General features: G+C 43.4%; 1 protein-coding gene across 1 annotated transcript; it reads left to right on the forward strand.

Annotated features, from left to right (window-relative positions):
- The first annotated feature begins 551 nt into the window (after positions 1–551).
- On the forward strand, positions 552–27849 carry CNN3 (calponin 3). Its single transcript, XM_081223684.1, has 7 exons — positions 552–831; positions 21393–21514; positions 21722–21788; positions 22627–22764; positions 23113–23229; positions 25279–25425; positions 26734–27849. Exons 1-7 carry the CDS (start codon positions 775–777, stop codon positions 27073–27075), a joined length of 990 nt encoding a protein of 329 aa, XP_081079810.1. The 5' UTR covers positions 552–774; the 3' UTR covers positions 27076–27849.
- Positions 27850–27987: the final 138 nt, after the last annotated feature.

The following is a 27987-nucleotide window of genomic DNA, read 5'->3' on the forward strand; positions in this document are numbered from 1 at the left end:
AACAGGCGTGGGAAGCTGCTAGGTGTGGGAGGAAGAAGCAGGTGTCGGAGGACGGGCCCCCTTTCTCAGACAGAGGGGCCCCAAGGCTGCTCCTGGTGCTTCCCGCAGCGGGTGGAAGGGTCCTGCCCGCCACCTGCGCCCGCTGGGCCTGGAGGCGGGGAAGAGGCAGAAGGAGGTGGCGGGCCAGCCGTGGTGGGCTTCCCTCCCCTCCGCCGGCCCCCGAGCGAATGCCTGGAAGTTGACGCGAACTCCAGGCCGCTGGGAAGCCCCCGGGCGCGGGGGCAGGGCCGGCTCCCATCGCGGGGCTGGCCGCCGCCGGCGCTGCCCTGTCGGCCGGGTCCGGAGGAGGGGCAGCCTCGCCGCGGGCTTGTATGGCGTGAGGGCGGGGACGGGGTCCAGAGGCCGCGCGGGGAGGGAGCGCCGCGCCCGCCGCCCTTCAATTGGCCGCGCCGCCCCCTCGCGGGAGAGGCGGGAGGAGGAGGCCCTCCATTGGTCGGGCTAGTCGGCCAATCCCTGAAGGTCCGGAGGAGGCGGTGGGGGGCAGTTCGTGCGGGACTCCGGAGCCGACCGGGAGGCTCTGCGGGACCTCGCCCGACTGAGTAGCAGAGGCACCGCCCGCGCCCCGCCGCCGAGTCCGGACGATTCCTGCGCCGCCCAGGGGAGCGAGCTCCGAGCATCTTGTGGTGCGGCCACTCCTCGGGGCCAGGAGCGGGGAAGCCGAGTGCGAGAAACCCCCGGACCAGAGCTCAGCCTCTTCCCGCCTACCGAATCATCATGACCCACTTCAACAAGGGCCCTTCCTATGGGCTCTCGGCCGAAGTCAAGAACAAGGTACGCCTGGGCAAGGGTGGGGCGGGACCCCGAGGCCAGAGGTGGGATGCAGGGCGCCGCCCAGGGGACCCTGGGACGGGGGTGGCTTGGGCCGCGCTTCGCCCAGTGCGCCTTGTCTCTGGCGGGCTTCGCGGAGAGATGTCGGGGCGGCGCGAGAGTCGCCGGGCGTCCCCGACCTGTCCCCGGTTCCAAGCGCCGCCTCCCGGGCTCTCTTCTGGCTTTGTTCCAGCGCCGCGGGCCGGGACTGGCGGCGGGCGGTGGGTTCCCGGGCTCCTGGAATCCCGCAGCGCCTGCCTTCGGCTCCAGGAGCGGGTCTGCGGCTGCAGGACGCACCCTTCCGGGAAGGGGGCGCTCCTGCGTGGTCATTCGCCCTTAGGTGGGGTCAATCCGCGCGGCTGGGGACCCAGCGAGCAGCCTTCGCCACCCGCTCCGGCCCGGGCTCCTGGCGGACCCTGAACCTTTTCTCACTCCATACCCCAGGCCGAATTCAAGTGCGCGAGTAAAGTTAGGCGGTTACGTGGCCAAACTGGGTCCCCCATTGTTCCTCGCCTCTTCCCGGGTGGGAGACCGCTGAGCATCCCACGCACGGACCTCAGGGACCACCGGAAGAACGGGAGCCGTCCAGAGCCCTTTACGGTTGTCGAATACCGGTGCCAATTGCTGCTGCTTCTGCGGGAAGCGGAGACAAAGCCTGAGTGCGCCGCTTTGGGAATATCTGCTGTAGACTTGAGATTTATTTTTATAAAACACTGAGAAGTTTGTAGTACGTTAGACTTCAACGATATCAAGGAAATCTTTGTGGGTTGCTTTTGTTTAAGGTTTATTTGCTGAGGCGGGCTGTAGTTTGGAGTGATTGGGCTTTGGTAACGCTCGGTTCTGCCACTTTGCCCAGCATAAGAATGCGTTGGGTTTATCTTTAGTACTTTAGGTCTGGGAAAGAGATGAGAGGCGTCCCCCTCCCCAAATCCTCTCCTTCCTTCCTCCCTCCCTGCATTCCAAGCCCATGACATCAGGGGTTTCTGGGGGGAGAGAGCAGCCAATCGGCGCGGAACTGCTCACAGAACGCTCATTGTCTCCTTTCTGCTGTTCTGGCCAAAGCGCCACAAAGGAGGGCTGCTGTGGTTTAATTCCCATTAACCTCCCGGGAGCCGAAGCATGTCAGGATTGCCACCGCACCGTCCTACCGCTTGTAGAATTCACTGGCATTGTCAGAGCTGTAACATCCCAGCGTTGTGGGTGTACGCGCTGTGGAGTGAATTATGTAGAGGCCATGAAGCGCACCATTGTCATACCCCAAGGGAGAATTGTGGCTCTTCTCACCCCGTTATATAGTCTCCAGATCATATTATAATTCAGTTGTTAATAAGTTCTAAACAGTCTCTGAAGCAAGGAGTTGATTTTAGTCTATGTATCCAGAATTGAAATTTAGATCTTTTACCTTGTCAAGTGTGTTGCCCATTTTAGAAAACAATTTTCTGAACATTTTTGTAAAGAACAGAAAAGTGAGTGGTTTGTGTATAATTGATTACAAACCCCACCAATTGAAAACTTGCAGAATATTTTTCAGTTCTTTCCAAGGTTTGCAAGCGGAGCTTTAGGAATCCTTTCAGAGGACTCAGCATGTCCAAACTGCTGGATGTGATACCCTGGCCTGGCTTGTGCACATTAATTTTAATTCGCCCTTGTGATTCTTGGCTGGCAACAGTTGAGTCTCTACCTTTTGCATTGTAAATGAGGTACTGATAACTTTGGCAGTCCTTTTAGAGACTTACTTTTCTTGGACGTTAATATCCATGTTAATTTCTTTTGGCTGACTAATGAAGCAACTTCTGCCCTTTGCCTACCTATCATTGAGCAGACTGAAGGAAATGCGTGGACTGAGGCTAGATCACTGTAATTATTATACGTTTTTAAAAATAGTAAAACCTCAGCTTTCAGAACCTTTGGAAAGTTAGTTTTAACTTTAGGTTTATATAACTGTGGGTTTATCCCTTTAAGCATCAAACCATCCTTAATAACCCCTTTCATTTATATGGTCCTTTCATACAGTATTCTTTCATAGGAAGTCTTTTATATATATATATATTTATTTTTGGCTGCATTGGGTCTTCGTTGCTGCGCGCGCTTTCTAGTTGTGGCGGGGGGGGCGCTACTCTTCGTTGCGGTGCGCGGGTCGCGGGCTTCAGTAATTGTGGCTTGCGGGCTCTAGAGTGCAGGCTCAGTAGCTGTGGTGCACCGGCTTAGTTGCCCCGCAGCATGTAGGATCTTCCCTGATCAGGGCTCGAACCCGTGTCCTCTGCTTTGGCAGGCGGATTCTCAACCACTGCGCCACCAGGGAAGCCCCATAGGAAGTCTTTTTTTTTTTCCACTTTATTTATTTATTTTTTGCTTTATAACAAATTTAATCAGTTATACATATACATATGTTTCCATATCCCCTCCCTTTTGCGTCTCCCTCCCACCCTCATAGGAAGTCTTTTGATCTCAGCAGTAGAGCAGCCCTCTGAGGATTCCTGGGATTATCCAACATCATTTACAAATCAGGATGCTGAAGCTCAGAAAGATGGGATTTGCTCAAGATCACAGAAAAATGTTGGACTATTCTAAGAATTTTAACTCTAAGAGTGATATCTTAGTTTAGTGAGGTACTTAGGGATGTTATGCTACATGTCACTGTTGTCCACCCTCCTCCCCGCTATTTTTGCTGTTCACCTGTCAGTTCCTGGCATCATGATTATTCATTTAATGCTGTTTTAATCTCTTCTGGGCTTGGAAATCAAATATCCATGTTTGCTAGTCCTTTGTATGAGATACTGCATTTCAATTGAGGGCTCAGAACCACCAGATTGAGTGGGTCTATAGAACGTGATCTTTGTCATTGCTTGGTTTGGACACCTTTTGATTTCTTCCTGCTTTTTCTTTATGTATTGCATAACTGATATGTTGCTTAAATATTAATTTTTTTTCTTAAAACCTCATTAACAAAGTGGGAAGAGATAGTGTGGAATGGACCTTGGAGTGATGCAGATGTGGGTTCTAATCCCCCTTCTGCCACTTACTGCCTTGAATGATGTTGGGCAAATTATTTGGTATTTCTCTCCTAGTTTCCTAATCTGTAAAATGGGGGAAGTGATAGTTACCACCTCTAAACTCTGCATTGTTGAGATGTATCTGGCTTGCGGTAAGTACTCAATGACTATGTTGTGGCTATTAGTTTTTAGTAATAGAAAACTAGTATTGGTATTATATTTCTTAGACTTGTATGTCACTGCCTCTTTAAGTATTCCATTTCTATTAAAAAGGCCTTTGGTCTTTTTATATTTGAATTGAGGAAGTATTTGATCTTAGATAGTTTTAATTAGTAAAATTTCAGGGAAAAGTCAGTAAATTTAAGATACTTGTTTGATAAGATAATAATACCTGGTAGAACGTACAAACTTACTTTTTTTTAATAGGCAAGAAGATGTTTGAAAACAGCCTAAAAAAAGTAGAATCCTTCAGCCTGCGATATAATCAATATGTCTCTAATGACAAGACAAGGATCATAACTTGCAATCTACAAAGACTATAATGGAGTAGAAGGTCAGGGAATATATAGAAGCTGGTGTAGATAGTTCAGTGAGGGATGGAAACACTCGTAAAGTAGTAAGGTCTTACATGTATCATACAGGTTACGCCAGGCCCTTGACTGCATCTTGGGGACCAAAGTTAAATACCTCTGTGCCTTATAAGCCATGGAAACATGACAGGTCCCAAAAGGAAGCACAGCATTTCCTGACACTTGGCTCAGAACAACATGTTGGAGTCGGGTACTTTCTTGTAGAGCTGAGGATGCAGTGAAGCATACCCTCACCAGTCTTAGAGCACATGCTGCCAGGAGCTTTCTTACAGGTCTCAGGGAACGTGGAGGAAATTAGCTGTGGGGCGGGAGTGGGTGGAGCTGAAATGATCTTACCTGGGCATGTTTCTTAGGAGGAGTCTAACTGAGATACTAAGAAGAATAGAATTGGAATGCACATTCTAACAGTTTCTGCTCCCAGGGAATGTCTGATTTGAGCAAAGTAGCTTCTCACAGAATCTTGGTTTCAAAATGGTACCCCTCAACAGATAAAAACCATTTTGGAAGGCTAATAAGCCTTTTAAAGTCTTTACTAAAATTGCAAGTCATTGAAGAGTAAGTTAAACAATCATATAGTAATAATTAAATAGGACCAAATGTCCCATGAGGCCATGCCGGCCTACCAGCCCAGTGCCACTTGGACACCTGGTCTGCTCTGCGGATCATAGTAGCCCCAGGGTGTCTGTGGACTCCTGTTGTAAACTGTATCCGAAGATGGTCTGCCTTGTTTTCTGCTAGAGGAACAGAAGAATCATGGTAAAAATATATTGATGGTTTTAGCTTTAGCTTTTTTTTTTTAACTTTACAGTTCAGATATAGGTTTTTAAAGATTTTTTTTCATGTGGACCATTTTTAAAGTCTTTATTGACTTTGTTACAACATTGCTTTTTAAAAAATTAATTTATTTATTTTTGGCTGCGTTGGGTCTTATCTAGTTGTGGCGAGCAGGGGGGCTACTCTTCATGGTGGTGCACAGGCTTCTCATTGCAGTGGCTTCTCTTGTTGTGGAGCACCAGCTGTAGGCGTGCAGGCTCAGTAGTTGTGGCTCATGGGCTGTAGAGCACAGGCTCAGTAGTTGTGGCGCATGGGCTTAGTTGCTCTGCGGCATGTGGGATCTTCTCGGACCAGGGCTTGAATCTGTGTCCCCTGCATTGGCAGGCGGATTCTTAACCACTGTGCCACCAGGGAAGTCCCTGCTTCTTTTTTATGTTTTGGTTTTTTGGCTGCGAGGCATTTGGTACCTTAGTTCCCCGACCAGGGATCGAACCCGCACCTCCTGCATTGGAAGGTGAAGGAAGTCTTAACCACTGGACCGCCAGGGAAGTCTCCAGAAATAGGTTTTTAATTCAGAACTTTTTTATTGTTTCTTTCCACCAGCAGTAAGATCTCGGTCTTATTCACTGATGAGATATATCAAGATCTATATTTTAGAATATAACTTGACACATAGTAGATGCCCAATAAATATTTGCTGATTTAATGAATTTACCCATCAGAAATAGATTTTACCATCTCTAGAAACTGGAAAGTAACCATGTTTGACAAATCTGTGTAAAGGAATTCTGTGGTACAAGTGTGATGTTTTGAAGGACATGGTGATTTTTATAGTTTGCTTTTCTTGAGCAGTTTCTTTTATTAGTTAATATTACACTGAAAACTTATCAGTAAGATAATTCCTTCTTTGTTGCTGAAGTTCTTTCTTAGACTCCCAGATTAGGGAGGAACAGTAGAGGCTCCTTCTGCAAGGCTCTGTCAGATGCATCTCCCAAAAGACCTCCTTCGAAGTGGCCATTAAGTCCGCCAGGGTACCGTGCTCCTCCTGGTAGGGATGTGCCATTGTGGTTTGCCTACTTTTTTGGTTTGTTTTCCTGTCTTGACCAAAACAGTTAAAGAAATAGACAGTTTGCTGAATTGAGAAGAGGTACCATGCTACCTCTTTAAAAATACTCAGACTGGTCTTCCCTGGTGGCGCAGTGGTTGAGAGTCCGCCTGCCGATGCAGGGGACACGGGTTTGTGCCCCGATCCGGGAAGATCCCACATGCCGCAGAGCGGCTGGGCCCGTGAGCCCTGGCCGCTGAGCCTGCGCGTCCGGAGCCTGTGCTCTGCAACGGGAGAGGCCCGCGTGCCGCAAAGAAAAAAACAAAAACAAAAACAAAAAAACTCAGACTTATTTACTCTGGAATAGTAATGGGGATCATTATCAAGCTCGCTATCCTGTGATCTACAGCTTTTTACACTTTTTCCTTTGCCTCTGTTCTTTAAGATTCCAAAAATAAGCTTGACAATGAAGACCCAGCTGCTGCCATCATCAAGCAGAGGCATATCCTCTATTTCCCTATACCTTTTCCCCTTCCAGGTGGAATCGTGAGGTTAGTGAGTGTCTTCTCTTCACTTAACAGTATATTGAGAACCACAGTTAATATTATCTGTTACATTAAAAAAAAATTAAAAAAAGAAGAAGAAGCACAATTGGATGGTTTTGGTTTTTCAGCCAATTATGACCATTATATCTAAGAGAGAGAGGAAATGTTTATTTCTCGTCTCAATATGACTAGGTGGTGGAAAGGAGCTTGTTCTTAGAATTTTCCACAAGTTTCATTTTCTTCTAGGCATTAGCCTTCTATAGCATATACCGCGTGCATTGGCTTTCCTTAACTCCGAACTCGTAGCGATGGTGGGCTCTTAGCTATTATTCATATGAACTTGTGCTCAAGTTTTTGTTAAGAGTTTTTTGAGCCTGGGGTTGATCCACACTGTTTGTGGAGCCTGAAGCTTATATAGTTTAGGGTTTATCATTACAAAAAGTACAAAAGAATTTTGCACATTTTATAAAAACATGACCATGAGAAGCTTTGTGAACTTGAAGATGTCGGGTAGGTTCCCTCTAGGTTCCTCTCAGTGAGAAAGTAGAACCTGATGGCCTTGGAGACTGACTGGGTTGTAATCTTGGTTCTGCCTCTTACCCTGTGACTTTGGGCCAATAACCTGTCTGTGTCTCATCTGTAAAATGAGGATGTGCTAGTTCCAACCTCTGTAGGGTTTTGGGGAGAAATAAGCAAGATAGACAGTCCGCGTAACATGTTTCAAATAATGCCTAGAACCAAAAGTACACATTATGTAAATGTTAGCAATTGTTCCGTTTTGCTCTGCTGGCTAGGTTCAGTCCCGTGTTCTCCTGATTAATCTTCTAGATTTTGAGATTATCGCCAGGACTTGGACATTCAGGCACGAATCTGTTTGTACCTGAATGAGGCTTCTGGCAAATAGGGGACTAAAGAGCCAAGCAGTACCTCTCGATTTCACTTCTGTGTCAGGACGGTGATCTGCCCTCAGAGTCCTGATCCAAGCCTCCTCCCCCGGCAGCCTGTGAAGCATTTCTGCAGTGAAATCCTGGGGTCTCTCTCCCTGTTCTCACTCTGTCCACATTGCCCACAGGGCCACGGACTTCTGTGTAGAGCTAGAGGCCTTGTTTTCTGGGCATGCCATTACTTGGGTTTTTCTTCCTAAGAAGTCGATTTCTGTTAGACAAGACACATCTTTCATTTCTTGGTTCAGACAGGGCTCGTATTCCTCCACAGTGGACTGATAAACATGTTTACCTTGTAGTGTTGTCACTGGAGCCTTCAGTTTTCAATGGTCTTTGCAAGGGTCTACCTAGACCTGTGCGGACCTGAAGCAAGTCCATGAGTAGAGAAGCCTAATTCCTGGCTTTCCCCCGGGTGGTAGGGAGGGAACCTCTTCCTTCCTCCCAGGACCAGGGAGCTTCAGGGTGTGAGCATGGGCACTGCTGGGCGGGCATATCTGCAGTGGGAAGGCCAGGAATTAGGGATGTGAGTGCAGAGAAAAGAGAAGGCCCTCTGGGCTGGGAAGGACTCCTCTGGGCAAGTCATAAGCTAAGCATTTATGGCCCTTTTCCTCTCTTCCCCCACACATTTTCTAGGGGATCCTAGCTGCTGAGTGGTGGCTAGGCATGCTGACTATGATATCACTGTTGTTTCTTCTGTCCCCTTCTCAAATGTTTGCACACTAATCTTTCTTCATTATCTCAAGCCTCCCTGCCTGCTTAGCGCCGCAGAAGGCTCTACAAATGGATAGAGAGAGTGCTTTATCATTGCAGTTTTCCCTCCTTCCTTTCGTTTCACGTGGGAGGAAATAGAGAAAATAATCAATACCATGTGTAGTGAGTCTCTCATAATTCAAACATGTGATTCTACTCTGGATGCAAAAATAGCAACAGCAATCATACTTATAATCGAGTATAGAAATTATACTTATTAAATAGCATATTTTGAGCTTGTTGGAGTCCTTAGCCCTTAGCAGCTGAGCTGGAACCTTAGGGCTGCTCTTCAGAGTCCCCGCACAGCCAGATCTCTCCCCCTGAATGGACATGCATTTGTCTCTTATTTTCCCTTTCTCCAGAGGCCTGGATGTTGAATAAACCCCCGTCCCCCAACCTCACCTCGGCCACACACACACACACAGGCGTGGGCTTTGCCAGCCGGGCTTTCGTTCCTAAATGTCTTCCTCTCTGGGCTTCGTTTTTCCATTTTCTTTTCCTCCTTTCAGTGACCACTCTGCTATTGACATCCTCTTCTGCAGTCGGTCTTACAGCATTTTCTAAAACATGCATGCGGTAGGAAGCTACTTTTTATAGGGGCCAGGGGAAGAATTAAAGTCTGAGGCATCTCTGCCAAATCTCTCTTACTGTGAACTTTTGAACCATGCTGGCAACGCCCTTTGAGACTACAGATTCCGGGGCTGGTTTGAATCAAAGCCACAGCAAGTTCACGGTGTATCGGTCTGCTACAGTGATGGTGGTGGTGGTTACTTTTGGTTGCACTCTCATTTCTCCATGAGTTGGAAGGACTTTATGTTAAGCCACGGTGTCTAAGCCACCACCCTGTTCCTGGTTCTTGATCCTCTGTCTGCAAGCGGCGTAGTTGCCCGTGCTATATTCTCTGTGTATAGCTTAGGGTTCCCATCTCAGTTTGGTTAGAGGGGTGGGGTGAGTGGGAGAACGTCCAGTGGTGGAAAAGCCTTAGACTTCGGAGCCAGACCTGGGTCCGAATCCCTGCTGAGCCCATGACCATGGACAGGTCATCTCTGCATGAAGATGATGCATCTACCTTGGGATGCCACCTTCCTTGCCTATGAGAACCTCTTCTCTTTTTTGATCCTCATTTTGTGAATGAAATATTTGTCAGGAAGAATGCAAACCGTACCAAAATGTAAAAGTAAAGGAGTGAAAGCATCCTGCATCCCTTACCCCTACCCAACTGCTTGTACAACTGTAAATATCATTTGAACATTTTAGAAAGTGAATTATAGTTTATTGTGTGGATTTCCACTATGTATTTATTCATTACTTCCCTACTGGTGGATATTGTCTTAAAACGTGCTTGTGCAGAAAAGTGTGTAAGTTTTGACCTAACATTTAAATGTGTTTATAGGTATTACCAACTTGCTGTCTAAACAGTTGTATAGTTCCCACCAAAGGTTCAGAAGAGAAGGAAGATCTCCTCTTGATGTTAAGAACAAATAAAACTATCAAAGCAGCCTTGTCAAAATTCAAGTCACTTGCTTTAGTTCTTTATTTTCAAGTCTTGAGTCAGTGACATTTGTGACCTCTACGCCATCTGTCACCCCCACCAGACTCAAGTGGGAGTTGGCAATGAGATGAGGCCAAAGAATGGGGCGAGGGCATCTTTTATAAATTATATGATGAGATAATTTTTTAAATAGAAAGCTCAGACAGCCTCACAATGATCTCTTATCAAAATAGCTATCAAATAGTAGTATCAAGTAAATGGTTTTTATGGTACATTGGATTTGAAAGAGGAAATCTTTCTAGTATCTGGACAGAAGTGGCCAGCAAAGTGTAGATAGAAGGTTAGGGGTGGACATTTATTGAGTTCTTAAGATTTATGTAAATTAAGTCATTGATTCTTCTCAGCACCCTCTGATGGAAGTGCTATTAATGATCTCTGATTTACTGGTGAGGAAACTGAGGCATGGTGGAGATGGAATTCTAAACAGAGCATTCAGTTTCCAGAGCCCACGCCCCTAACCATTTTAATTTGAGGCCAGAACTCGGGGAATTGGCATCTTTCAGGGGAGGAGGAGAAGGCAGACCAGAGAGGGAAGCTCCAGGTCCTTTAACGAGAAGCCAGAGGGAAGAGAGACGGGAGGGCGCCCCAGGAGTGCTGCAGAGAGGCCAGGAAGAGGAAACAGCCCACTGGACTTGGCCACAGAGAGATCACTGGTGACCTTTTAAGAGATCGTTTTCAGTAGAGCAAATTTCCGGTGGGGGTTAGGAAGGAGTACTAAGTGAGGAAATGGAGAGGTTTGTCTTGAAATAAAAGAGAAACAGGACAGTGTTTGAGGCTGGCAGCAGGTTCAAAGATGCACTTGTTTCAGACAAGATAGGGGGTAGTCTGTGCCCACTGACGGACCAAATAAAGGAACGGCTCGATACACATGGTGGGTGGGAGCAAAGCAGCAAAGAAGCTTCTTCGCCATGAAGAGTTGGGAAAGGAAAAGGAAAAGGACCAGGAAAACAGAACTGAGGTGGATAAGACATCCCCTTTTCTGTTGCAAGTGCCGTGTTCCTCTTCTCATGGAACCACTGATGTATGATGGCGTATGCAGCCAGGGGTAGGAGGAGAGGGTCCAGGCCAAGGTCTGCTCGTGGAATACACTGTTGATTCAGTTGCTTCTCTCCGCTGAGTCCTGCTGGGGCCCCTTTGCAGCCTGGGTACCGCTGTCTCCTCAGTCCCTCGGCCCTTGACCTGGAAAGGATGCGAAGCTGGGCTTATTTTGTTCTTTGTGCTTGGGTGTCCCCTAGCAAGCCTTCATGACACCATGTCCAGGGGACCGTGCAGTGCTTCCAGAGGCACTCACTTTCTCCCCGCCTTTCTGTGCTCTCAGATGACATTACAATCAGGTAAAATGTGGAGTTAGTTTTTACTGTTGAGATGTGGAGAGTGCCATGTGACCCCACTGAAATTTCACACCCTCTAGTTCTCATTGGGGAGAAAACAGCAGTGATATCTAGCACAGTTAATACCTCTGTAAGACTCCAGTGAAACCTCTCCATCCTACATTTAAAAGGAGGTGTTTCAACTCTGTTCTTCGCTGGTTGGATAAAGCCATCTCTCCTATGGGCAGACTCAGCTGTAGTAAGCAGAAGAGGGTCCCCAAGAGGAGCTCCAGATGTACTGAAAGCTGACTGAGATGCTGGGATCTGTTCCTCCTTGACCTCCTTTCCACCCTCGTCTCATCAGTAGTTCAGAGTCAGGGGGCAATGTGCGTTTTGACTCTGTTCTGGGGTAGACAGCTGGGAGCACTTGGATGAATGTGGTCAGTGGTCTGGGAGCAGAAAGCGTTTCCCAGTTCCAGAGAGATGAGATTGACACTTGGGACAGTGGGGGTGGATTTCATGCCTTCTTCCTCAGGTCATAATGGACTCCAAGACTCATCCTATGAAGCAGACTCGCCAAGTAATCGATGAGGAATGAATAGACATTCCCAAGCTACAAAAAGCTACTGCCATGATATTCCTTATAATTATGGAAAAAGAAAGGAAGATTTTTCAGTGCTATTCACATGCCCAACTCAGATTATTTAGGAGGCATCTAGAGTCCTGCAGAGGAGACAAGTGTTGAAAACCTGGATAGCAGCAAAAAATCTGGTGGATACCTGCAAATACTGTGATGAGTGAGGTGTAGACCCTTAAATATTCTAGAGGTGAGGCAAAGCAAACAAAAACTTGGAAGAGCATCTCTGTTTTCCTTTATCTCTGGGGGCTTTCGTTAAGATCCCCTTTCAGCAAGATCTCTGCAGTGACATAAAATTCAAGACCCAGCCGGCCTCCTTCCCGAGTGAGAGGATGCCCTCCAGCAAGCTTTCTCATGGGTCTCCTTCCCACTGTTGCTGCATTGGCACATGCGCTCTCTCCACTCCTGTGTGCCTCTCTGGTCGGCTCCCTAGGATTTCTGCGTTTTTAGCCGTGGTCTGCCCTATGTGTGGCATTCAGAATTTCTGTATGACTTCCATCTAAATAGTTAGATGGTACTAAGCTGTTTCTCCTGCCCCCAAAGTCCCTTCTAGGCCACATGTAGCCATTCCTGGCTGACCAGTCTCTCACGACAGGCTGTGTATGATTCTCCTAATCTTTTCTGCACCCAGTTTGCTCCCTCTCAAAGCTGATGCCAGTTTGTAAATGTCCCCTTTTAGAGTGTGGCCCACAGAATTGACTACTAGGGTACAGTGGGGTTATTAACTAGCTCCTTTGTTTGACTACAAAGCACTAACTCATCATTCTGTTTTGATCAGTGCCATCATCTGGTGAGGTTGTTCGAAGGGGGATTCCAATCCTTGCTTTGGCAAGTTGATTTTCTGAGTCTAGAGGTGACTAATTGCCTGAGATTTTATAGTTCACATACTCCTCTCACACCTGTTTCATTTAAATAATTCTTTCCTTGATTACCTCATGAGGCTGTTTCCATTGAACAAATAAGATGAGCAATAGTATTTTATAAATAATTGTAGATCTGTGCAGACCAAGATAGCATTAGCTTTTTTAGGCTCACTGAGTAAGCATTACTAGTTAGTTCTAGAGCTTTGGACAGGATTTTACATATATCTTGAAGAATTTGTTTATTAAGCGAGGATCTTTCTGAATCTGAATTTTGTTTCTTTTTAACTATTCCCAATTTATTTTTTATAAGTTTATTAAGTATGCCCAATAGTTTCAAATTGTTAGCTACCAGAACAGAAGAGCACAGATCTAAATCTAAGCCTCCGGGTACACATCCCTAGGAGCTCCTCCTACCTTGACGTAGATCAGCACAGTGAGCATGGTTGTTCCTTCTGACCAGGCCCTACTTCTAGGGTTACGAAACTGGACTTCAGGAGTGCCATAGACATAAGGGACTTTTATCAGAAAGTAAAACAGATATGTCCCTAGTGATCCATCTAAGATGAGATCTAGGAGATGTGACGCCCATAAAAACCAAGCATTCAAATGCAGACGCCTTTCCGTAACAAGAGAGATCTTTAGATCTGTGGCATTTCCCTAGTCTGGTAATACTATCGGTAAATAAAAAATCATTTACTGAGTACCCGCTATGAGTCAGGCTTGGGCTCTACAGGTAGAAAGATGAATGAAGCCTGTTTTGACCTCAAGAAGACATAGGCAGGTGTTCTTGGATATGCCTCACATGCCTACCCTGGCTCCTGGTGATGACTGCCCTGCCCCCGCGAGTGCACACCCTCTCTCTGTAGTCCACTCGAGTGTGACAGCCACGTTCTTCAGCCTGTAGTGGAGACACCCTTGACTTCGGGTGGGAGTGGGGAGGAGTGGGCCCATCTCTAGGTTCCTGTTACTACTGTTTGCCAAGATTTCTCACATGGTGAGCTATTCAATGTTCACCTCTTTATTAATCATTATTTCTGAGTCTAGATTTTTCTGGGAATCCAGCCTCTATGATTACTTCCTCATTGTTTAAGTTTCAGCTTTCAAAATCCACCTTTAACTATGTATGTTCTAAGCTTTGTAGTCTGATGGTCATTTTCTAGATAGAAAAGACAAAGTTGACCTTCTGTTTCTGCATTTTTCCTACCATTTGTTAGTTATAGTATTTGCTTTAGGCACTGGACCAACTCCTCTTAAGTTATTTTAACACCTTTCATTTCTTGTCAGTTTCACAGTATTCATACGTTGAGTCATAGTATCTTTGTATTTATTTGACTATACATGTTTGGAGGGAAAAATTTGTGCTGGTGCCATATGCTGATACCTTGATCCGAAGATCTGGCCATACCTCTCAGAGAAGGGCCAAAATTTAAAATGCCCTTAGACGTCACTCTGGTTTACCCCAGGCAGATGTGATTTTCTCTAGTTTTGGAATATATAGTCATTTCCTCTCAAATATTTAGTAAGTTCATGCCATAGAATGAGCCTCAGATTCTATAGTGAACTTGAACAAGGCACGCAATCTACCTTGCCATCGATGTAAAGTGATTTTCTCTAGAATTCCTACCCCCTACTTCCCATAAAATACAAACCCACTTTTAATTTTTTTAATTAAAAAAATGTTTTTCCAGTTTAAAGAAAAAATGTATATTAAAAATACAATTGCTCTCTGATCCCATTCTTCCTTCCCTGTAGAAACTGCTGTCTTACATTTGGTATTTACCATTCCCACAGGATCTGATTTTAATCCAGTGTTTAAAGTTGATGATAGTAGACTGAACATTTGTACTAGCTACTTCTTTTTTTTTCTTTAATTTTATACTTTTTTATTTATTTAAAAAGTTAAAAAAATTTTATACAATTTTTAAATGTTCCTTTCCATTTACAGTTTTTACAAAATATTGGCTGTATTCCCCATGTTGTAGAATACATCCTTGAGCCTATCTTACACCCAGTAGTTTGTACCTCCCACACCCAACCCCTAAATTGCCCCCCCCATAACTACTAGTTCTCTATGTCTGTGAGTCTGCTTCGTTTTTGACAAACTCACTTTAAAAAAAAATAGTTACTTCATCTCTTTCACCAGCAGTAATCTGGAAAAGAATGAGAATTTGGGATGCAAACACAGGCAGGAAGGAGAGTGGAGATGTGTGGTGATGGGAATGGTCAGTGGGGATGGGCAGTATCTGAGGTGAGCCTGTCTGTGGTGGAATGCTTTCTGAATTGTAGACAGTAAAGGGAACAGGTTGCGGTGGGGTTTGGTTCATAACCAGTTCCATGCTCAAGCTGATATAAATGGCGAGTGTTAATTCTGAAGTGTGTCAGGCACTGAGATGGGCTTCCTCCTCACAATGGCCCTGGAAGGAAGGAGACAACTTGCAAGAAATGAGGTCACCAGGGTTAAGTTACTTACTTATGTCACTCTGGAACTGGGAACACAGTTTTTGGAAGTTTTTGAAGTTTGACTTCAAAGCATGTGATCTTTGGTCTGTTGTATCCCCAACGTGAATGCTTAAAAATTTGCAAAGGTATTTTCCATGTTTGGGGGATCTCTTGGGGGAAGGGTTTAAGGCAGGTCAACCCTGTTAAAGCCTGTTCATTCTCTTGCATGAGATATCAACCAGGACAAGTGATAAAGCAAAGGAAGGGAAGCGGCATCTTGATATTTCAGATGGAAATTTACTATTCATTTCTTGTTTGAGTCTGTGGTGGTCCCAGTCTTTTAGTCTCCCCTTATTTTAAATACCCTACTTTATTCTTTTTTTGACGAATGTCTTAACACACCTTATTTAATATTTGTCTCTTTCCACTAGAATATCAGCTTTTAGGACAGAGACTTTGCCTTTGAACCATGCCTGTTACAAAGTGGCCATTTGAATGAAGGACAAAAGGAAGGAGTAATGCAGAAAGAAGTTGAAGGAAGAGTCCAGGACACACAAGGATCACTTGAAAGAGAGGGAAGCTGACACTGAATATGATTTACTTAGAGAGTTTGGGGTAATGCTGGATTATTCTGGTGGCTCAAAATGGCGTCTAGTGAGAGTTCAGGCACGACTGACATTTGGGGGACACTCTTGTAACCACCAGAAACAGTAACCTGTCTGTTTGCTTCAGGTTTTAAGGACTGCTGGGATAAAAAATGTATTGTGGGAAGGAATATAGAGGAAAGACATGTCTTAATTCTTTAGCAGATTCTACAATATCCTGGGTGTCAGATAGTTCTGGTACATATATGATCATCACTCTGCCTCGTGCCAGGTACAGCCCCATCTTTCTACTAAATTGCATCTTGGCCAAATGCTCCATAGAACAGTGTGGAACAGCACTGTTTGGGTCAGTTTGTGGAGATGTTTTTGAAGCTCGGTTTCCCTCATTACTCAGTATCCCCTCTTAGGGATTCTGCGAGGGAAGCTTCTCAGACCTCAGTGCCAGGCAGGGCTGGGCAGTTCTTAACAGCCAGAAGGAGCAGGCTTTTATCTGATCTAGTGTCTCCCTTTACTGCTAGGAAGTTTAGGCCCTCAGGGCTTGTGTTGTTGAAGGGGATCTTTTTCTAGTGCTGTTTTGTACACGATTCACTATAAGACATGTGCATGTGGCCTGGAAGAAGACTTGGCAGACAGGACAGGAGCTTACTTCTGGGGAGGTGGGAAAGGGAGTAGGATTTGGAGGAGGGGTGAAGAGAGACCTGTACTTTTTTACTCCGTCTAGTGTTTCTCAACTTTGTTTTCTGCATCTCTTTCCCAAAGAGTCTTTTTAGACGTTTTTCCTAATTGCCTCCCGACCGCCACAAAATTTAAAACAAAGGAACAGAGTTTGTTGGGGAGGGTCACAAATTATTGTAATATCTAAGGTGGTTTTCACTCCCTTGGGGGGCAGTATCACCCCCACTGAGAACGCATGCTCTACATACTTAAGCCTGTTTAATTTTTTTTTAAAAAATGCTATGGGACTTCCCTGGTGGCACAGTGGTTGAGAGTCCACCTGCCAATGCAGGGGACACAGGTTCGAGCCCTGGCCCAGGAAGACCCCACATGCTGCAGAGCAACTAAGCCCGTGCGCCACAACTACTGAGCCTGCGCTCTAGAGCCCACGAGCCACAGCTACTGAAGCCCACGTGCCGCAACTACTGAAGCCCGTGCGCCTAGAGTCCGTGCTCCGCAACAAGAGAAGCCACCGCAGTGAGAAGCCTGTGCGCCGCCACAAAGAGTAGCCCCCGCTCACCGCAACTAGAGAAAGCCCGCGCGCAGCAACGAAGAGCCAACGCAGCCAAAAATAAATTAAATAAATAAATTTATTTTTAAAAAACGAGGTCCTCAACAGGTGGCCTAAAAAAATAAATAAACAAGTGCTATTTTAGAAATCCAGAAGAAAGGCCTTTGTACTGGAGGGTGACTCCAGACTGGTGCTCTTAGCGGTTCTGAAGAGAATGCAGGGACGAGCAGAGGCTGCAGCCACTCTGGGCATGGGCCCTGGGCTCAGAAGCACTGGATGGCAGGAGATGGTCAATCCCATCAGATGCCCTAGAGGCTTTTTTCTCAGTCTTCATTTCTTTGCTTTTTGATTGTATTTGCGGTGTGGGGGGGGGGCGTTTGGTGAGCTTTAGCGAGAAGCCCCTAGCAGGTGTTCTCAGTGACCGTACAAAAGTCATTTACAAGTGTGTCTTGATGTGAGAAGAGTTGGGAGGCCCCGCTGCAGAGAATTCGTGGGTGATTAGGCAAGGAGGCAGGGCCACGTGAGGAACAAGGGGCTGCTGTGGACTTGAACGCACCAGGCAGAAATTCTGAAATCCACTTAGGAAGGTCAAATAAAATAAATCTTAAAGAATAGTAAAGAAATGAATGTTTATAAACAACTTGGAGGAGTGATTTTTAAACAGACTGGAGTGAAATTTCCATGAGGTATTAATGAGGTAAGATTAAGTAATTTTTGAAGCTAACTTTCTTGTTCTGAGGAGGAAATACCAGCATTTACTTCCTGCCTGATGTTCAGTAATTAAGGCTTTTTAGATGAAAATAGTAAGTAAAGTTTATTGGCCAAAGCTTACATTTAGTTTTTTTTTTTTTTTTTTTTTTTTCGGTATGCGGGCTTCTCACTGTTGTGGCCTCTCCCGTTGCGGAGCACAGGCTCCGGACGCACAGGCTCAGTGGCTATGGCTCACGGGCCCAGCTGCTCTGCGGCATGTGGGATCTTCCCGGACCGGGGCACGAACCCGTGTCCCCTGCATCGGCAGGCGGACTCGCAACCACTGCGCCACCAGGGAAGCCCTTTACATTTAGTTTTAATTGCTCTCAGTCCCTTGATTTTAAAAGAGGTGTATAACAAACAATTTAAAAATAACCTGTGTAAAGAATATAATTATACTAGCTTGGGTTGTATTCTAGTAACTTCTAAAGGAAGCTTATGATTTCTGTATCCTATAGAGCAGAGCTGCAGGCCAGAAGCTAAGAGACAACTTGAAGTAGATTTTTTCCCGAGATGATTTTGAAGAATTTTTTTCTTTTTTAATTTTGAACTTAAAAAAAAAAAGGACACGTTCCTAAATCTGGAATTCTATTTAGCTGACGTGACTTCAGAAAGCTCACCTATTAGCAGTATTTGGGTAGAAAAATCCTTGCTGCTCCTTCACTTAAAGGAAAACTCTAAGTCAAAACCAATAGTTATATGATGTGGAAGCATACCTAGTTTTCATTTTTAGTTTATCACCTGGGCTCTTGGCTTTGCATGTACGTGCTTAAGAATTTTTTCTGTGCATGTGCTATTACGCTGTCTCAGAGACCGAGTCAGTGAGCCACCCAGAGCCCCACATGTAACTAGTCAGAGTCAGAGTTTGAACCTGGGTTCATGTGAGTCCAGTCCTTGATTTTTCTTTCATCATTCCCTTGATTAGAACAGTGAACAGAGGAGATGAAAATTCTCCCTGGCGTTCCTACTTGGATATTTCATGTTAGATCTGTAATCACTCCGTGGTTTGGGGCACGGCACCGAACCTGTCAGAAACATTTTGAACAAAGGAAACATAAATACGCTTTTATGCTTTTGGTTGAATAAAAATGGGTCTCATTTGGTTGAGAATTACCACCACCACTAACCACCCACCCCAAGAAAGACAAAACTCCTCCAACGTAACTTCCAACTCTACATTTGAAAAAATGAAGAGAAAGAATTTCTTTACAATTTTTGCTGATTGACCAAGTTATTTAACACACAGCTTAGAATGGGAGGAGACCTAGTGCCCTTATTCAGCCAGCCTTCCTGTCGTACGGACAGGAACTGGTTCGGAAGTGAGACGAATGAACCGGTGTCCCATAGCAAGATGAGGGGAGCCAGGCTCTAGCCAAGGCAGAGCCCCTCCTACCCTAGCATATTGTGTTTCTTTAGATTTATTGAAATGCATCTCCTAGTTGAGAGTGCTTTGCTTTTGAAAAAACTTCAACTCACTCTTAGATATTGCTTTTCATAGCTGATGCTTAAGGAGTACTACTTCCTACTTTTCTTCCTTGCCTGTGCCTGTCTGTTTTCCCCTACCCCCACATTCATATAGAGATAATTTCTTTTCCTAGCCACCTAGAACAAGACTCCAGTGTGAAAATATAGCCGTCTTAAAATTTTTCTAATGTATTATTTATCCATTTTCTAAAGGTGCTGTATGTAAGTGGATGTGTTTGATGTGTTGAGGAGGTACATTATCCAGGACTGTTGTCTGGGGTGTAATAGGAACGATGGCTCCCTCCTGCGCACCAGAGGCTGCGAGTCCCTGTGGCAGAAGCTTCGCACATCAGTACCTCCTCCTTCCCTGTCCACACATCCAGATGCCAGTGTAACTCAGACTGGCAGGAAGTCAGAATAGATGTGCGATTTTTAGGGGTTGGGGGTCCCGGGAGCAGGAAATTAACACATTAACATTTTGCCTGATCTCTCTCATAAACTAACCTCCAAGCCAAAGCTTGATCCAGGAAATATTGCACAGTGTTAGTTATCTTAACATGAAAATATAAACGCATTGAATTTCCATTTGTGATGCCGGTTAAGTAAATCTACAGCTTAAATAAATTACCCATTATTCTTCAAAGGTGTAGAGCCATTTCTCTAACTTGGAAAGCAGGTGCACACGGTGAGGACTTGCTGTCTCCTTAAATGACACAGCACTTAGTGAAGTCATTTGCCCTCTGGTGAAGCAGAGGCCCCTCCTCCACACTTGGTGGGGGGCAGGGGGAAGGTTTCCTCTGGGACTGGGGTAGACTGGAACTTGGAGGGCCTCTCCATGATGAAAATGTCCTCATGCCATCTCATTTCTTTCGGTAATTAAACCTAATCGTGTGTTACAGAAGCAAACATTTCTACTGATTATTTCTATTTCCAGCAACGCTGCAACCCTGCAGCTGACTCCTAAGCTCACCATGATTACTGTCCCCCTGGGCATTGTCTGTGTGTTGTTGGCACTTTGACCTGTGCTAATGAGAAGAAAAATGACACATAATCTTTCCTTCTTCCCAGGTGTGTTCTCCTTAGCAACTCTGATTGACAAGGACTGACCCTGGGACAAGGAACAGCATAATAACTTGAGCATGTGATCTTTAACAGTACTTAAATTGTATTATTATTTTTTTAATTGAGGTTTGTGGTCTTATTATGAAGGGATCTTTCAAAACCTGTGTTTTAGCATGTATGATAGTAAAGCATCTGTGTTGGTAATGTTGCCTTTATCGTAGAATTCTGTAAGTAAAGAGTTAACTTTTAATTTTATTAAATGTTTGGGTGTTAGATGCAATAAATGCTGGGTAGGTACTAAGGGTCCAAAAGTGAATCAAATGCTTTTCCTTCCTCTGAGGAGTCTAACATGATACAGACTATACATAAGCAGAATTTCAGTATTCTAGTGTAAGTACAATAATTATTACAAGGAAAGCGTGTATGTGTGGTGTGTTTGTGTGTGTGTGTGTGTGTGTGTAGGGTACAGTGTGTATTTGGCTCAATAGAAGGCATAGAAACACCAGAGCTTTCCAGGCAACAAAACTACTAGACCGGTAGGTATTGCAATACTGTGTAAAATAGTTGGATGTATCAGAAACCTGCCATTCTCACTCCCTCTCACTCTTTTTTGGAATGTGGTAACTGATGACTTAATCTTTAACATTTCCTGTGGCTGGTGCAGTGTTGTAATACACTATTAGCCCCTGTCACTTCCTGTCCCTTCATGAATGGGAATCTGTTTTATCTTGATCCATATTTTCTCCCCCTCAGTCCCATCTTCCCTCCATGTGTTGTTCAAAATTTGTATGACACCTCCTTAACCAAAAACTTTTATTAGTTACTGAAGCTGTAATGGTTAGGTTCCCCAGTGAACTCCAATGAGTGTAATTTACTGCAGGTCACAGCTGTGGCCTTCATGGATAATTAAAGCAGAAGAAGCCAGCAGTTTTGGGTGCTTTCGTGAAACTTCTAAAGTTAGTTAACTTGTATTTCAGATTGCTTCCAAGTATGATCATCAGGCAGAAGAAGATCTTCGCAATTGGATAGAAGAGGTGACCGGCATGAGCATCGGCACCAACTTTCAGCTGGGCCTAAAAGATGGCATAATCCTCTGCGAGTAAGTTTTGGTCCTGATGTGGCCACTCTTCCAGTCCTTTCCACGGGCCTCTGTCTTGCCCACCTTGCCACTCCAGGGTGTCAAACCTTGATATTCTGCACATGTTTTTAATGCTTTCCTTTACTGATGTCAGAAGAACCAACTTTACATTCCAGTCCTTGTTTGTTGTTCCAATAAATATGGTACCACTTATGCTTTTCTTTTCAGACTCATAAACAAGCTACAGCCAGGCTCAGTGAAGAAGGTCAATGAGTCATCATTAAACTGGCCTCAGGTAACAGCCAAACCTGGCAACCCCTGATTCCAGTCGGTTACTCTTTATGCAGTGAGAACTTGATAACAATTTTAAAATAGACATTTTAGCAGAAATTTGTGCACATGACTATATTGTTTTTTACAATGTTATTTTTAATGTTTCCATAATTACTTACAATTAGTTCTGTGACTATTAGATGTTTAGCTTAGAAGTTTTCTTATTATGTATTTAGTCTGTATACTCTCAGAGAGGATTTGACACAGCTTACACAGAGAAATACAACCTATGGTCTAGGTCCTAGAACATAGGATAAATGAAGGAAAAAGCAAGGAATTTAACATAACAACTAAGGGTTGACTGTAGAGCACTGTATTAAGCATAGTCTTAGCTCATGAATGTGTATGATAAGTAAAATTGGATATTTTGTCTTGAGCATATGCTTTGAGTTATGAGGATAAACATTTAGTAACCACACATTTTTTAAATTAAAATTTAAACATAATAAATTGTGCATTAATATAATTTCGTACCTTTTGACAAAGAAAATTCCAGCCCTGGATAGGTCAGACACAGAATTCTTTAAAACATGTGAGGAAGATTTTGACTTTAAAGAACTGAAAAAACTTGACTGCTTAAAAATATTAAAAAGACCATTATGTGACCAACTATGAAAATACGCTTCCTTTTCCAGAGAGGGCTACACTTACCATGTATCTGGTTGAGAATCTGGTTGAGAATCCTTGCCAAGTAGCTTTCTTCCTGGCATCTTGTACCTAGTCATAAAGCCTTAGAATCCTTAGATAATATGAATGTCAGTATTTAACTCCAAAAGTTGTATGCTTTTTTTTCTTTATAGTTGGAGAATATTGGCAACTTTATCAAAGCTATTCAGGCTTATGGTATGAAGCCACATGACATATTTGAAGCAAATGATCTTTTTGAGAATGGAAACATGACCCAGGTTCAGACTACGCTGGTGGCCCTAGCAGGTCTGGTACGTATATGTCTTTAATGACTGGTTAAAAAATTCCCCACTATGTTGGTGATTAATTGCATCTTTGCTCTCATAGGAGTTCAGACTAGGCAGGGAGGAGCCTGTCTCTTCTGTAATTATTAGCTTTGTGGAAAGGCTGCTGACATTAGCTGCCTAGTACTGGATAGCTTAATCAGAATACTCACATTTCAGAGGTCTGGGGTGTTTTTGAATGGCTTTAGATGTGTTTTTACCCCTAGCTTGGGTCTTAAATGAAACCTTCATCTATGGACAGTATCATTTCTCTGTTGTTCCTTCTGTAAAGCTCTGTTGGCAGAATCACTAGTTAGTGTGCATATTTCTGTCTAGGCTAAAACAAAAGGATTCCATACAACCATTGACATTGGAGTTAAGTATGCAGAAAAACAAACAAGACGTTTTGATGAAGGAAAATTAAAAGCTGGCCAAAGTGTAATTGGTTTGCAGGTAAGTAATGTGGTATCGCATATCAGTTACTTATTCAATGTCATTAATTCTTACCATGCAAAGCATCTCTCATAAGTGAGGAACAGATAGATATACTATAGTGTATATTTAGGGATGGATCTGTGGTTTATACAATTTATGTCCATTTAAAGCCCATGAGACGATGATGGTTTTAGAAGAAACCTCAGGCGTGCCATCTGACTTAGTAATTGTTTCTCCAGGAAATGATTTTTTTTTCCTAATTACATTGTCCTATTTTTTTAAGAAAATATACTTTATACATTCCTAAATGTTATTGACCAAATGAAGCAATTTTAGAAAACCTCAATACCATTTTTTTACCCTAGTAAAGCATGATTTATCAGTCCTGCGGAATACTTTGTTCAGGTATTTTTTTCCCTTCATGTTGTTCCCCTGCAGAGTGTCACAAAAACACCACTGCTAAATGCCTAATACGCTAAGGGCTTTACTGTCTGATACCTGCCGGATACAATGCCTCACTGTTGACTGAGTCTACATGAGTTGGATTTATTTATTTATTTCAGCTTTATCGGGGTATAATTGACATATGGATTTATTTTTATACAGTACAAAATCATGTCAGTGGCGAGAAATTGGAAACCTGAATTTCCAAACAGTAATCGGTTGTTTAAATTGTGAGAGCTCCATAAAAGGAACTAGTAATGAAGAAAATGATATACAAGAGTTCAAAGATTAAGGAAAACAAATCAGGTCATAAAATATTGGGTTGGCTAAAAAGTTTGTTTGGGGTTTTTCAGAAGATGTTATGAAAAACCCAAATGAACTTCTTGGCCAACCCAATACTATATAGTCAGTGTGATCCCAATTTTATTTTTTAAATGAACATGCATATTTTTGTATGTATATCTATGTGTATCTGGATATGTACACAGAAACATAAGCCTAAAAAGCTAGATGGTTGGGCTTCCCTGGTGGCGCAGTGGTTGAGAGTCCGCCTGCCGATGCAGGGGACACGGGTTTGTGCCCCGGTCCGGGAAGATCCCACATGCCGTGGAGCGGCTGGGCCCGTGAGCCATGGCCGCTGAGCCTGCGCATCCAGAGCCTGTGCTCCGCAGCAGGAGAGGCCACAACAGTGAGAGGCCTGCGTACCGCAAAAAAAAAAAAAGCTAGATGGTTATACACAAATCTTTACAATGAATGTCTAAATGGTAGGATTTCAATGATTTTTCCCCTCCCTTCCTTTTTGCTTATATGTGCTTTTTTTATCTTCTCCCGTGACAGGTTTGACTTGTAGTAATAAAGTTTTCCTTTAATAAATCTTGTTTTTTAAGGAAAAAAGACCAGCAGTAGAAATGTGTCCCCAACCAGTAGAACAAGGTGTACTGGTTGGTCCTGAAGCCATGTTATTCTCAGTGGGGAATAAAAGTTAATTATTATTCCTCTGAATATTACTAAGTTCAGATTCTTCATTCTGCCCCTGACTCTGTCTAGTGACATGAGAATTAGAGGAATAAAATGTGGTTCTTTTCGCATGAAAATGTTGGTGATTTTAATGAAACTTAAGCCCTTGCTAAGCTGCCAGAGAAGACACCTGGCATTTACTGTCACATTTTATGCAAAACATGTTTGGAGTAGAAAAGCATGTTGTTTAGCCAAAGATTGCTCTGTCCCTTTAAATGGCTGAAGCAGGTACCCATAAATTTGGTTATTTGTGCTAAAGAGGGTAGGGGAAAGAGTTGGAGAGGAAATTATTCATAATTCTGCCACTGTAATAACTTTTTGTGTGTCTGTCCTTCTCTTTCTATGTGCATGTTTGTATCTGATGAATTATGTTGTGAGGCTTTATATCCAGTGAAGTTTTTGAAATTTTTCTTTTTAAAGTGAGCACCTTGAAATTTATTTGGAAAAGCATAGATTTTGTATCTAGTTGACTGCAACCTCAGCATTGGAAGGGACTTGTCAATTGCGTCCCTTCTAAGAAATCTTTTCAGTAGAACAGAAAGTTTTGTTTGTGTCATATATATTGTTGACTTCTGATAATTAGTGATTTTATTTTTAACTTAAAAGATGGGAACCAACAAATGCGCCAGCCAAGCAGGTATGACAGCCTATGGGACTAGGAGGCATCTTTATGATCCCAAAATGCAAACTGACAAACCTTTTGATCAGACCACGATTAGTCTGCAGATGGGCACCAACAAAGGAGCCAGCCAGGTAAGCAATACCTTTTTGTACTTGTTTCAAAGAGTACAAAAGGGCTATTTAAATTCACACTTACCTTATTAACTGAGTCCAAAGCGGTTATATTTTGTACGATATATATATATATTCCTTCAGGAAAGTAAGATTTGCTGAGAAAGCAAAAGAATCAAAGGGCCTTTTCTGTAGCCACGCAAGTATGGTGTGGCCCATGGCTTTTATTGGCAGTTAGAACAGCTGGCCTTTCTACCTAACCAGAAGAAAAAGATATGTTTATTACAGTGTTCTTGTTCCAAATCCAAGTGAATTGCTCATTCTAATGCTTCTTTTATTTTTAAAGAAGCCCTCAACTAATTTGGTGGGTAAAATTGTCTGGTATTTTACAAACAACTCTAGCTAGCATCATGGGAAATGTGTGAATCTAAGGAGATGGAAATACAGCATGGTGAGAATGCTAGTATTCTACCACCACACAAGATGGAAGTATTTCCTGTGAAGAATAAATAGATCACCAGCACCTCGCAAGGCGGTGTGCACATAACCATATCAGAGCGGGACATGTCTTACACCCAACAAGAGTGGGGATAAAGTTTGAAAAAGCTTTTCATCATGACCTCATGAGGTGTGGTGTTGTTGCCCTTTATGGAATATGTCCTGCCACACGGGGCACTGTCTCAGAGCTGCCACTCAGGTTTGCTTTTTTACCGATTAAATCTGAAAGCATGTGCTTGGCATAAGTGGAGAAATGAGGTGAGTTACAGTACCCTGAAAAGGAGGGGAGTGGGAGTAGTTGTTCTGAAATAGCTGGCTCTTTGGTGTCTCAGAGCCTTCTGAAAGACTCAAGTCCTTAAGGACTGCTCAGCATAATTTTTGTTGAATGTATTACAGACTTTTGAAGTTGGTAACCTGGATAGCGTGTATGGTCATAATAGGCATTCAGATGTAGCTTTCAGGTATGCCAGCATTATGCTTTGTTTTTATATTCGTTATGTCCAATCTTCTTATTCCGAAGTAGGTAGTATTGTCTCCATATTGCATCTGAGAAACCTAAAACTAAAAGTAAGTTAACTTGTTTGAGGCCACATAGCAATTTTGTAGCAGAGCAAGGATTTGAAGTGAGGGCTGACCTTAGCTCGAAAGCCAGTGAATATTGCTTTATAAGAGAGTCAGCATCAGGATATTTTGGTAAGCTAGCTTTACCCCTGAACCGAATGAAAGTTGTGAGTGTTCACATTCGATGGGAATTTCATAATTTAGAAAATACAAGAAACAAGAATAGATTTTAGCTGCTGTTTTAACTTTTATACTATGTTTTAATACCAGGCGGGGATGTTAGCACCGGGTACCCGAAGAGACATCTACGATCAGAAGCTAACATTACAACCCGTGGACAACTCGACAATTTCTCTACAGATGGGTACCAACAAAGTCGCTTCCCAGAAAGGAATGAGTGTGTATGGGCTTGGGCGGCAAGTATACGATCCCAAGTACTGTGCTGCTCCCACAGAACCTGTCATTCACAATGGAAGCCAAGGAACCGGAACAAATGGGTCAGAAATCAGTGATAGTGATTATCAGGCAGAATACCCAGATGAATATCATGGCGAGTACCAAGATGACTACCCCAGAGATTACCAATATGGAGACCAAGGCATTGATTATTAGAGTCACAGAGGAGCTCAGTATTTAGCCCGTTGTTTTTATTCAGTGAGAACCAAGCTAGCCTTGAGTAAGTTTTATCTTGTCTTCCTAAAACACTATTATGCTTATTGTACCTAAAGGAAATACTGCCTTACATACATTCCTTTTTCCTTTTTCTGCCTCTTCCCTAAATAGTTGCCTTTTAGTGCTGTAACAGTTAAATCCTACAGCATAACAAATAACTCACATATGAAGTAAAAAGGAATACTGTGAAAGGGGAGTACTCTTGTACAGTCAATTCTTTTATTAAAGATCTATGCATTTTTACAATCCTCTACTTAAATTGGTATTTTCAAACAATAGGAAGCTTTTTTTTTTTTTTTTTTTTACAGTTCAGTATCTGGTTTCTACATGGAAGACTAAACTCATGCTTATAGCTAAATGTGGTCTTTGCCAACTAAATTTAAGATGCAGCATTTTAGAAATTTATATATCAATGTTTCTACAGTATTGTTTGCTAAATTTTAAATAAAGTCCTGATCAGTGTGCATTTGTGATTATATGTGTACTCATTCTTATCTAAGCCGACAAGATCTTTTCCGAGTGGTGTTTCGAAAGGAGCGTGTACAAAGCTGGCCTGCAGACATCGAGGTCTGGGGGGTGCGTTTGCTCTTCCTGTTTGTGCCAATGTATCGATGTAGAGTTGCTCTGTTTTCTTCCACTGTATTTATTGCTGCATTTCTCAGCATAAACTTATCCCATTGTATTTTTTATAAATAAATATTTTTTTTGAACATTCCTATGAGCCACAGGCTGATTCTTTTCTGGCTAACTTCCAGATGGGTAGAGTCAGATTTTTTTTTTTTTTAAGTATTCTTTCCCAGGTACTGTTAAAGATACTTGAACATTTCTTTACTGAATCTATACACCAGTGCA

The sequence above is a fragment of the Mesoplodon bidens genome (assembly GCF_964165515.1).
Source record: "Mesoplodon bidens genome assembly, chromosome: 2".
Classification (NCBI taxonomy): Eukaryota; Metazoa; Chordata; class Mammalia; order Artiodactyla; family Ziphiidae; genus Mesoplodon; species Mesoplodon bidens.